Source organism: Pipistrellus kuhlii, unplaced genomic scaffold, assembly GCF_014108245.1.
Source record: "Pipistrellus kuhlii isolate mPipKuh1 unplaced genomic scaffold, mPipKuh1.p scaffold_m20_p_4, whole genome shotgun sequence".
Lineage (NCBI taxonomy): Eukaryota > Metazoa > Chordata > Mammalia > Chiroptera > Vespertilionidae > Pipistrellus > Pipistrellus kuhlii.
Window position 1 is genome coordinate 80,232,521 of NW_023425540.1, and position 12,589 is coordinate 80,245,109.

General features: G+C 49.8%; 1 protein-coding gene across 2 annotated transcripts in view; it reads right to left on the reverse strand.

Annotated features, from left to right (window-relative positions):
* ABCC1 (ATP binding cassette subfamily C member 1) overlaps positions 1-12,589 on the reverse strand; it is a 138,913-nt gene that overhangs the window by 5,057 nt on the left and 121,267 nt on the right. For both annotated transcript variants that reach the window (XM_036411290.2, XM_045571266.1), the window contains 6 exons: positions 12,099-12,306; positions 9,587-9,897; positions 7,057-7,256; positions 4,741-4,867; positions 3,866-3,967; positions 1,116-1,262 (listed from right to left, as the gene is read on the reverse strand). In XM_036411290.2, coding sequence (XP_036267183.1) covers positions 1,116-1,262; positions 3,866-3,967; positions 4,741-4,867; positions 7,057-7,256; positions 9,587-9,897; positions 12,099-12,306 — 1,095 coding nt within the window. The remainder of the gene's footprint in view (positions 1-1,115; positions 1,263-3,865; positions 3,968-4,740; positions 4,868-7,056; positions 7,257-9,586; positions 9,898-12,098; positions 12,307-12,589) is intronic.

Below are 12,589 nucleotides of genomic sequence, written 5' to 3' on the forward strand. Positions count from 1 at the left end.
TCCAGGGGCCAACACTCTAACCACTGAGCAATACCAGCTAGGGTCCCTCACACTAATTTTCCCAGTTCTTGAGATGGTGAATCTCCCATCCATGCTGTTGAAACAGCTCAAACATTCAAGGACACCCCTCCCCACCCTACCCCCCATACTCCCACACACACATCTCATCTCCATCCCAGCTGTGCGAGCAAAACGAGGTTGTGGGTGTGGCCTGGTCTCCTCTCATCCTCTCATGAGAGAACTGGGCTCCCATGGAACGGCCAAGGATGACTGTCCCTGACACCCAAATACAACCCCCTCCACCTGGGCTCCTGAGAGGTGGGTTTCCTCCGCCGCCCACAGCGATGCCACAGAGCAGCCTCTCGTGATACAACACACAAAGCCTGGTGAGGACATGGCCCCCTCTGTTCTTTCCTCGGCGACGCTCAGCCACCGAGCCACGAATTAGAGAATTTATCCTACGGGATCAGAACATCCTGAGCCTGGCGGAAGGGACTGTGTAACAAGTCCATAAGTTCAGAGATGAAAGCAGCACTGTCCCCCGGAAAATGGCCAGGAAGGCCATGGTCTGATGCTGAGGAGAATCTGAGGGTCTGAGGGGAAGGACACCTTCCAGGAACAGCTTGGGACCAAGGCGAGGTTCCAAAATTCCGACAACTCCACATGCCCCCTGAGCCAGCCCTGGCAGTGACGGAGACATCCTTCTCCCTTGGAGATCCCAAACTCGGTGTCCTCAGGGTCCACATAGGCACCTGAATGGGGTGGGGAGGGACCGAGTGAACAGGGAGGCTCCCATCTTGCCTACCAAGAGCCAGGTGGGGAGTATGAGCCCAGTTGTTGCCAGATGCCGTGATCTTTCGAGAAAAGCAGGAAATGGATTTTTATTGGAAAAGTTCCAGATTTTTCAGTATTTGCAACTTATCCAGATTTTTTTCAAAATCTCTCCATGGACCTCATTTGACCCTCAGGCTGCCACTGTGCAAACCCTGCGGAACCCTGTCCGCACAGTCACCCCAGGTATGGGCTGGGACGGACTGCAGAAATGACAGCCGGTTTCACGCGCCTGATGACAGCCTGCGCCGACTGTGAGCGGGTGGAGAACAGTGCGCACCCACCTTTTCGCCTCCTTCGATGGTGATGTTGATGTGCTTGAGAACCATGTCCAGGTCCTCTCGGTAACGCAGGCTGTAGTCCCGGAATTCCACGCGGCCCACCTGGGGCCAGGTGCTGGCCGGAGTCATCTCCTGGATCCGCCAGGGAGCCTGCAATGGGTGCGGGAGGAGGGGGGCAAATAAGGAATCTGAGGTCCATCTCACGGGCCCCAAGGCTCTCTGTGAGCGGCCTCTGCAACCCCTGACCTCACCTCCCTCTCTCACGTTCACTCCGCTCCCCACACTGACTTGAGGGTGATTTCTCAGGCCTTTGCATTTGCGGCTTCCTCTGCCTGGAATGCCCTTCCCCAAGCTACCTACTTGGCCTGCTACCCACATCCCGCAGATCTCAGAGCAAGTCAGACCACCCTCCTGGCCCTGCACCCCTCTGTCCTCTCCCCTGCTTCATCTCCTCCACAGCACTTACCATTGTGTCACCCATGCCTACTGGAATATCCTCTCTGAGGACAGGTTCTTGTGCTAGTACTGTTCGTTCACTGTTCTATCCCAGGGCCCAGAGCACATAGTAGGTGCTCAATAAGTATGTATGGACTGAATCAAAGTGGTCTTCTCTGAACAGACACAAGGCCGACTGCCTTCTAGGTTTGGACTGCAGCAATAAAAGTGGCAGGGATGACTGAAACAACACTCTGTGTCACATTATCTCATTTAATACTCACTACAGCCCCATATATGGGGTCCTTTCATCATCCCATGTACACACAAGAAAACTGAGACACAGGCAGGGTAATAACTTGCCCCGTGTCACACAGCCCCTATTTCTGAAAAGTTTCTTAGTCCAGTTCAGCATTTCCTGAGATTTACAACGGGACATGCTCCAGGCCAGCCTCAGGGCTAACTTCAGGGAAAGAGAGGAACAGGGAGAACAATGAAAGAAAACTTTCAGCCTTTCTTCCCCACAAACAAAAAAATCCCTCTTATAATAATTTAAGTATATAAATAAAAAGGACATGCTATAAAAACATGGAAGCAACTGAAGAGAAGTGGGTGGAACTTTCTAACATGAATATATATTATTTATAATGTATTTGTTTATATTTATACATAATATATATACACAATAAACAAACATATATATCATAATAGTGGTGGGACTCTGAGGGAATCTCGGCTTCCTTTTGTATTTTTCAAATATGTTCTTATTCTAAAAATATAGAATGAAAGTAGTAAAATATTTTTGTAAAATAAAATAAATTTCACACTTTACGAGGATGAATTTCATGAGTGTGAGTTCTCTCTTAAAGCTGTTATAAAAAATAAACTCAGCCTGCCTGGTGTGGCTCAGTGGTTTAGCACTGACCCATGCACCAAGAGGTCACTGGTTCAATTCGAGGTCAGGGCACATGCCCAGGTTGCAGGCTCCAGCCCCAGCAGGGGGTGTGCAGGAGGCAGACAATTAATGACAGGATGTTTCTATTTCTCTCTCCCTTTCCTTCCCCCTCCCTCTAAAAACCAATAAAAAGTACTAATTAATTAATTAATTAATTAAAAGTTACTTAATTACTTCAGCCCTGGCTGAGTGGCTCAGTGAGTTGGAGCACATACCCAGGTTACAGGCTGGATCCCTGTGCAGGAGACAACAGATCGATGTTTCCCTCTCAACACTGATATTTCTCTCTCTTGCCTCTCCTCTCTGTCTAAAAACAAACATCCTGGGGGATGATTAAATAAATAATAAGTTCAATATTGGGTGGAAAGTCCTGGTGTAATACACTCTTATTTCCACAGGGGTCACTCATACCATTCTGGCTGATGCCTCTGATGAAATGGAACTCAAGAGTTCTCCATTTCAGAGCATTAAAAATCTGAGGTCATAGGTCACTTTTGCAAAGCCCCTAACATGGATTTTAACGGGGACAGCCTGGTCTCGCTCCTAAGGGGCGTTTTCTTGGAAGGCAGTGTGGCACAACGGCGAAGACCCAAATCCCAGGTCTGCGATTTACCAGTCACGTGTCTTAGGCAAGTTACTTAACCTCCCTGTGTCTCCGTTTTCTCATTTGGAAAATGGAAGTAAAAATAGAACGTGAGTTATAAGGCTGCACAGTGAAAATATAAATTACTCTATGTGAAATGTTTGGGACAGGGCCTGACACCTCCACAAGGGCACAATGTATGTCCCTGTTATTACTATTGGTGTTAACGGCGAGAGTGGCATCACCAAGCATTACTGTTACTGTTATTATTATCACTGCTACCACTGGTAGTGGTGTGTAGACAGAATAAGGCAGTTATTAAGAGCAACGTGGCACTGAAGTCTAGAGACTTGGGTCCTAGCGGTCACATAGGACCTCGAACCAGCCAACATCTCTCCCTAGGCTCCCCTTTCTCCATCTGAAACAGTAACTGCAGGATTATCCAATTGGGTCAATTCCTTACCGGTATATGATTTTTACAATATCCATGTACTCATTCTTGTTATTGCATCTGAATACTTTTAATCAACTCATTTGTGTTTAATTTTAAAACTTATTTAAATCAGTGGTGCCTCTAACAGTTGGTGACTTAGTACTGACTCATTTTTTAGGAGCGAGAAGAAACTAGCCTCTTTTCCCATGGAAGAAGCCCCCCATAAAAATACGTAACAGTGTGTCAGACAGAGGTTGCCTGCTGTAGGCACACATGGTTTGGCTCAGAGGTTCTTTAAGGCCACACTGAAGATCAAGTTCAAAAGGTCAGGGCAGGGGCTGCTCTACCTCCTTCTCAGTCTCTGAATACTCCTTGAGTCTCTCCACAGCCACAATGTTGGTCTCCATCTCCGACGACATCCGAACAAGCCAGTTGAGGTAGGTGGTGACCTGCGAGTGGAAGAGTCACATGAGCACCTACAGTGAGCTTGAAGTGCTTTATTTTAGGGAATTATGAGTTGTGAAATAGCTCAGATAAGAAAGGTACAGAAAACAGCACCACACAGAGCCTTCACACAGACTTGCTCCACTGCATCTCTTAAGCAAGCACATTTCAAAACCACCCATGACCACACTGGTAATCAGAAAGGAAATGAGACTATATTTTGAAATAGGTAATAGGAAAATGCAATATATCAAAATTTGGGAAATGCAGCTAAAGCGGGGCTTCGAAGGAAATTTATCTTATATAATAAAAGACTAATATGTAGTTTGGTGGAATGACCGGTCGCTATGATGCACACTGACTACCAGGGGGCAGACACTCAATGCAGGAGCTGCCCCTGGTGGTCAGTGCGCTCCTGCAGGAGGAGTGCTGTTCAGCCAGAAACCCCGAGCAGGGCTCATGGCTGGCAAGCGCAGCGGAGCTAAGCCAGCAGTTGCACATCCCCCGAGGGCTCCCGGCTGAGGGACCCGTGCCCTGAGTGCACAAATTTGGTGCACCAGGCCTCTAGTAGTGTTATAAGCATTTCTCTTGCAGTTGGAGGCATCCAGCCCATGTGTCTAATTTCTCTACTGCTTTAGTCAGTCACGGGGCTGTAGACATGGCTCCTCAAATTCCATTCAGCCCCTCTGCTCTCCTGCATTCCCACAGGGACCCAAAACAAAGACAACTGGCTCTCCCACTCAGAGGAACGGGCGGTTCAGCAAGAGCACCCCCTTACCTGTAACGAGTAAGATATTGAGAGGCCCACCAGGCCGGGGCTGAGGCTGTTCCGGGAGATCACTGCAAACAGGGTTGCAAACAGGACAATGCAGTTGCCCACACACTCCAGCCGCACAGCCAGCCACCTGCATGAGACACACAGGCAGACAGGACACACACACACCCAGGGTCAGCTTTTTTAGAGACTTGGTTTCTGGTTCTGGGCATGGGGTTAGGAGTAGAACGTCACTAACTAAAACAATCCCTGACAGTTCTGAGAGAGGCCTTGTCTGCCCCACTCCTAGGACATGGGGGGAAGAAGGACCAAAGGGACACAATTCCAGTAATTCCTCACTCATCCGGCAACCCCAGGGATTAGACAGTTCTCCGTAAGCCATCTTTCCAGGAAACTGAAGTTTGCTTTTTTAAGAACCAACTTTTTCCTCACAAAAATGGCCATGTGTGCATTTAAAAAAAAAAAAGATATCCTGAAAAATTAATAAGTCCTAAGTCATTGACTATAAGAGACACCACTGATTTAAAATTGACGAGCCATAGCTCAGTGGTTGGGCATCAACCTATGAACGAGGAGGTCATGTTTTGATTCCCAGAGCACGTGCCTGGTTTGTGGGCTCGATCCCTAGTAGGGGGTGTGCAGGAGCAGCCAATCAATGACTCTCTCTCATCCTTGATGTTTCCTATTTCTGTATCCCTCTCCCTTCCCCTCTGAAATCAATAAAAATATATTTTAATAAAATAACCTTCTCTTGGCAGGGAAAAGGGCGGTGAGAAAAAACACACTATTCTCAATGTAGCTGTAAGTGTTCCCAGATCCAGATCACTCTCATCTCAGAAACACTAAAATGCATTTTACCTTTTAAAATATAAACAGACATTTTACATTCAAAATGTAAAGCAATCTAGGGAGGTGGGTTCACCCTTTTCCCACTACAGCTCTTAGACCCACATGACTGATCTTCTTGGGGGTGAGCCACTCCCACAGACAGACAGGCATAGTGACAACGTCCTGAAAGTTCTGCAAGGGGAGACGAGGTCTCCAATATCTCCCAGTCTCCCACACGGCAGGATCGAATTGTACATGGTGGGCAGACGGCTGGTTTTGATGGGTCTCTTCCTGGATGCTGTTACCTGTGTCCCAGCGTTTTCTTAACCCTCATCTCAACAACTGTATCAGAATGCAAATGAGTGAGGAGGGTATTTTAGAGATAAAGCAGACACTTTTCTAAATTCTAATTTCTAAATAATTAGCAAACTTTGCCCTGGCCAAGTGTGGCTCAGTTGGTTGGGCATTGTCCTGGGCACCACAAAGGTGCTGGTTCGATTCTAGATCAGGGTACATGCTCAGGTAGAGGGCATACAGAAGGCAGCCGATGATCTCTGTCTCTCTCTCCCCTCCCTTCTTCTATCTCTAAAAAGAATTATACATATAAAATAATAAAAATTAGCAAACTTCTTTTTCTTTTTTTTTAGTAGAAATTATTTATTTATTCATTGTCTAAAGCACATGTGTCAAACACAAGGCCCGCGGGCCAAATCCGTCCCGCCAGGCCTTGCAATGTGGCCCGCACCGCGCTGTCATCACTGCACTCCGCTGCGTTTCCATCACAATGACAGTTTATGACTGTTCAGTAAACCATTCGGCCCGCAATTTAGGCTGGATTTTAGATTTTGGCCCCTTCTCTGATTGAGTTCGACACCCCTAGTCTAAAGCTTTACATATGTCTCCTTTTTCCCCAATTGACACCCCACCCCCAGCCATTCCCACCCTGGGCAAGTCCACATTGCCCCAGGGTCTGTGTCCATTGGTTATGCTACTATGCATGCAAAGAAGTCCTTTGGTTGCTCTCTACCCCCCCCCCCCCCGCCCCTGTCTCTGGATCTATTCTTGTTCATCAATCTTTTTCTTTTTGTGACTAATGCAATTCCACCATTCTTCATACCCTAAATGGCAATTTCACCTGGTTTGACTTAATATTCATAATTTGCTTCTGATACACATCGTGGGGGTGGGGTTGGTCGCCCTTCAGCTTGACACTATGGTAGGAAAATACTCAACAGCACTGATGCTCCGTGCCCCCAGGATGACAGCTAAAGGGCAGGTTCTGTAGGATTCTCTGGCTCCAGAACTCTCTGTCCTGTCCTTCAATGCCCTGGAGTGCTGGTGCTCCCAGTGTCCCTGTCTGCCCTTAACTGTTATTCTGTCCTCACCAAGTCAAGCCATTCCCTCTGGGAGGGTCCGAGTTTGGCTTCACACCCTCCTCCAGGAACTATGGCAGCTCTCCCCACCCCCCACCCCCTGCCCCGGTGGGCCCACCTGTTGGCCACGATGCTGGGGTAATAGGCCTTCTGGTTCTCGTCCACCTTCAGGTCACTCTGGCAGATGAAGCGCTCCTGCTCCGCGAAGGCCCGGATGACACTGACCCCCAGCAAGGTCTCATTGAAGTGGGAGTAAACTGGGGAGCGGCTGACGGACTCGAGGCGCTTCAGCTGCCGGGAGGAGGCCACGTAGAACCTCTGGGGGCGCAGAACGGACAGGGGGTGAGTGGAGCTGTCCCCATCCCAGCCGCCCGGGGCTGTGCTGGAGGAAGTCTGGATGCAGATGATGCCCCCAGGAGGCAAATGCTGGAGCTGGGCTGCTCCTGGCAGGTGCCTCCACTCACCTGCTGAGCTGCTGGCCCAGAGCCAACAACCATGGCAGCGATGACAAATGTAACAGCTGACACTTATCAGAGTCCACCCTCTGCGGCCTTGTGTGAACTACTTTCACATCTATCAGCTCATCTAATCCTCACCCCAACCCTGTGAGGCGCTCATTCCTCTCTCACCATCGGGAAACTGAGCACAAAGAACTTCGCTAACCTCGTCCCTGAGATCACGTGGCTGGCGAGGACGTGGCAGAGCTGGGATTCGAACCCAGACACTTGGCTGCTGAATGCCAACCTCTAACATATAGCCTCTCTGAAGCCACTGACTGCGGGGGTTTAATGGACCTGCTGGACACATTCTCTCATTTCTTTTTTCTAATCCTCACCCAAAGATGTCTTTATTGGTTTTCAGAGAGAAGAAGGGAGAGAAAGAGAGAGAAAGAGAAACATCAATGAGAGAGAGAAACATTGATTAATTGCCTTTCATACATGCCCTGACCGGGGATCAAACCTACAACCTTTTTAAGAAAAAAAAAAAATATATATATATATTTTATTGATTTTTTTTACAGAGAGGAAGGGAGAGAGATAAAGAGCTAGAAACGTTGATGAGAGAGAAACATTGACCAGCTGCCTCCTGCACACCCCCCACCGGTGATGTGCCCGCAACCAATGTACATGCCCTTGATCGGAATCGAACCCGGGACCTTTCAGTCCGCAGAGCGACGCTCTACCACTGAGCCAAACCGGTTTCGGCCCTACAACCTTTTTGGTGTGGAGGACAACACCTCAACTAATTGAGTCGCCCCGCCAGTGCGCTCATTTCTTTTGCATCTGAACTCAAGATTGAGATTGCTAGGTTACATATAAGTGTCTATTTAACTAAAAATATACGTTAAAAAAATCCTCTTCCATAATCCCAACCCACAGACAGGCAATATTTTTTGCCTCCTTTTCCAGTCCTGCCCACACACATTTTGCATTTCATCTTAAATTTCACATGGTTCAATCTAATATTAGTCATCTGCTTCTGAAACACATCACACGGGTGGGGTTAGTTAAAATGACCGTGTGCAAACAACACGACCCTCTACCTAATCCACTTCCTGTGCTGTTCAGAAATAAAACTCATGGTGCTGCGACAGAGCCTTCCGAATCTTCCCCGTCACTGGTGCATAGGATTCTGCCATGGAGAAGCTCCATCGTGTGCTCAAGGTCCTGCTCCTGGCAGGTGTCTGAGCTGCTTCAAACGCCTCATTTGGTCTGTTCTGTTCTTCTTAACTGGATCTTTCCAGAACATTTCCAGCCAGGGTCTGACCATAGATGCCATTTTTGGTGACCTCACCCATCACTGACCAGTGTGGCGGGGCCCGGGGCTGGCCTCCCTTGGGAACCCCACAGGAGCGGCTCCAGTGCGGTATGAGGACGGAGCCCTTCACAATTTCCTACCCTCATTGTGGTAGCAGTTGCTAAGCTCCCATCTAACCTTCCACCCCCACCCCCCAGCGGCTGTGCAGCAGCTAACCTTTAGGGGTAAGAAGGGACAGGCTGCCCTGTGGTCACCGGCACATGCTTTGGACTCAGACAGACGTGAGTAAACACTGCCGATTCTGCATTCGAGCCCCAACAAGCTCCTCTGTCACCCGGAAACACAATCCCCGCTGCAGTTGCCTAAGAAACCAGCGATGCTGCCCGGCTACCCACGCCCCTTCCCCTGCCACCTCCTCGGGCTTGTTTTCTGCAATACGGACGGGAACAGGGCTGGGTATCAACAAACGCAGGGAACTGCCACGCCAGCCCTGCGTGGCCGCCTCTGTATTTCTATTACAAGAGAGAAAAACACACCCCTATCTTGTTTAAGCTGCTGGTATGCACATCTCCATTACCTTCAGGGGGCTTAGGAACTAGAGAATTTCATAACATTCTTAAGGAAACTTCAGTAATAAAAGTATCTTTATAGCCATCCCTTTTTTTTTCTTTTATAACTCACAGTTACAAAAATAATACTAACTAGAAAAAAAGTCCATCTAGTCATCACAAGCTAAAAACGATGAGCTGAGCCTCTTGACACCACACCCACCGCGCCCCCAGCAACCCCTCCCCAGCTCCGCAGGGAGCAGGTGCGAGGGCCGAGCCCGGTGCTCACGGGAGCCGGACACACACCGGGCTCCTTCCAGACACGCACAGCCCGCCTCTCACCTGGACGAAGAAGTAGATGAGGCCCAGGGGCGGGATGATGACGGCGGCGACGGGAGTGGCCAGCAGGATGATGATGCAGGCGCCGATGACGTTGAACAGGGAGCCCATGAACATCTTGATGACCTGCGGGATCATGGAGTCCACCGTGTCCATCTCCTTGGAGAAGCGGTTCACCAGGTTGCCGCTGGGCGTCCGCTCGAAGAAGCTCATGGGCGACGACAGGACGTTGTGCAGCAGGTTCAGGTGCAGGCGGCGGGAGGCGAAGATGCCCCCGATGGACAGCGCCATGGAGTAGCCGAACACCGCGATCCCTGCGAGCATCCTCGCGTTAGACTCCACAACGGGAGCGGGGCCGAGCAGGGGGCTGGGACGAGGGGCCATGCGACCATGTGGGTGAAGCTGGGCGGGGTCCCCAGCTAATAATATTCATCATAATAATACTGATGATGATGATGATGGCTATTAATTGAGCACTTACTATGTGCTGAGCACCATACTGAAGTTGTACAGGTATCTAATCCTAATGACAGCTCTGCATAAATTAGATAACTACCCATTTCACAGATGAGGAAACTGAAACTCGGGTGAATTCCTCCACCTTCAATATTCTCAGCCAATCAGAAGCAGAGTTGGGTTTAATCCCGGCCGCCTGCTCCCGCTCATGCTCTCAATCTGCAGGCTGTACTCCTCTAGACCAGCCCCGTCCAATGGGAGCTTCTGTGATGACGGAAACATTCTACATCTGTACCGGCCAACGCTGTAGCCATGAGCCACATGTGGGTGCTAAGCCCCTGAAATGAGGCTAGAGCACAGAACGACTGAATTTTTACTTTTATTTCAATATAATAAATTGAAATTCAATAGCTACTTATGGCCAAAGCCTACCAGACCAGACCAGCACAGCACAGCTAGGACAGACACCGCTGCTGTGCGGGCCCAGGTAAACGTCACACTCTGTGCTGATTATGATTATAATTTGGGGTCCACAGTTCTTTGCCCTACGAGGGCATTGCAGGGACTGAGCAACTTAGGAAATCCACGTGTGCTCTGTTGGGTTTTTCCAGAGCCATCTCCTAGAGTTCGAGAGGCGACGGTGGCTCCTCCAAACAAGCCACCGAAGGCACCCGTTCTTTGCAGAAAGGCCATTTCTAGAGGCGGGACTCAAGTGACAGGCTCAAGGGCCAACACTGCCAGATCTTGTCTCTTCACCTACGAGGTGTGGGGCCCTTCCACAAGCCACTTAACCTTTTTGCACCTCAGCTTCCCCGTCTGTCACATGGAGCAGTACTTACAGCAATGTCAGCTGCAAGGGACCTAGCCAGCAATGTGCTCGGTGCACAAAAAGTACTCAAGAATGTCAAATATGTGTATATTTATTGTACACACAGTGTGCACAGGCTTTGGATGTACTCTGTGTGTATATAAACAGCTTTTATGAGCACATAAACACATAGCTAATGTACTTACAGAGGTCCTCAAACTTTTTAAAGTGGGGGCCAGATCACGGTCCCTCAGAGAGTTGGAGGGCCGGGCTATATGAACTACTAATTCCTACTGTAACACCTTGGCTGCGCTCACTGCCCAAAAAACCTGGCAGGCCGGATCAGACTCCTCTGCGGGCCGCATGTGGCCCGCGGGCCGTAGTTTGAAGATGCCTGGATGTAGCAGAATGGTAAAGAGCACGGGCTCCGAGCCGGACTGCCTCACTCAGTGCCAGCTCTGCCACCTATCAGCATGTGACTTAGGGCAACTTACTTAGTCCCTCTGGACCTCAGTTTCTGCATCTCTAAAATAGGGGAAGTATTAGCTCCTATCTCATGAGATTGCTGCAAGGGAAAAACCAGTGAAACCACAGAAAAGTGTTTAGAACAGAACAGGCGCCAGGTCAGTGCTCAGTAAACACGAGCTGTCAGAATTAACGCTGCTGTGCATGGGAACTCTCGTGGGACCACGAGAAGGGCATTCCGCAGGGTTTCTCAACCTCTCACTGCTGACATGTGGTGCTGGGTAACTCCGCTGTGGGGTCTGTGCTGTGCAGTGCAGGATGCTTAGCCACATCCCTGGTCTCAACTTCAGAGGCACCCTCAGAAGTTGTAACAACCAAAAAGGTTCTCCAGACATTGCCAAATGTCCCAGATGGGCCAACATGACATGTGCTAAGAATCCCCACCCTCACACAGCAGGGAAAAGCCCCCAAATGAAACTGTACAGAGATGCACCAAGGGGCAAGGGCCCGTGCTCCTTAATGCTCCAGGTGGACTCTCTTCCTCAACTTTCCTCATCTGTAAAATGGGCACATTGGCGCTCTCCTCTATCTACCTAGGGCCAGGTGAAACAAGGCATTAAAAAACCATTCACTCCCCAAATATCTGAGCATTTACTGTGTGTCAGGTTCTGTTCCTCCGGGTTTGGCTTGGCTAGGGGTGGAAGTGAGGATCTAACAAGACAAAAAAATAGTTCCAAGTGCCAAAATCAGATGGGGTGGGGGAGGGTGCAGAGGGGCGGCTCCCACCTTGAGAGATGCCCAGGGCTCCATAGACGCTCAGCCGGACTTTGGTGTGCTCCTGGGTCCCGTTGACGATGGGGTCATCGGTCCAGAGACTGAGCCAGTAGTTGGAGGACAGGGCGGCGACGTGGTTACACAGGAAAAGGAAGATGCTCAGGAAGGAGATGAAAAGTCCAATGGCCTTCATGTAGTCCCAGTACACGGAGAGCTTGACCTGGAGCCGGGGAAAGGGGGCATTGTACACACGCGCCACACACACCCAGCGTCCGCGCCCGACGTTCAGGCCCCCGCTGTGCGCATGTCTTTGCCATCCCTCCTCCCCCCGGTTATCGACAGAGACAGTCCACAGCAGACCAAGGCCAGGCCCCTGCCTGCAGGGCTTGGGTTTCAACAAGCTCCAGCCTCCTTCCTCGTGCGAGGCCTTGCTGACTTGTCAAGCCTTTCAGGCGGGATTTTGGGTCACCAAGGTCATGTCTGAATTACGGGCTGGTTGAAAG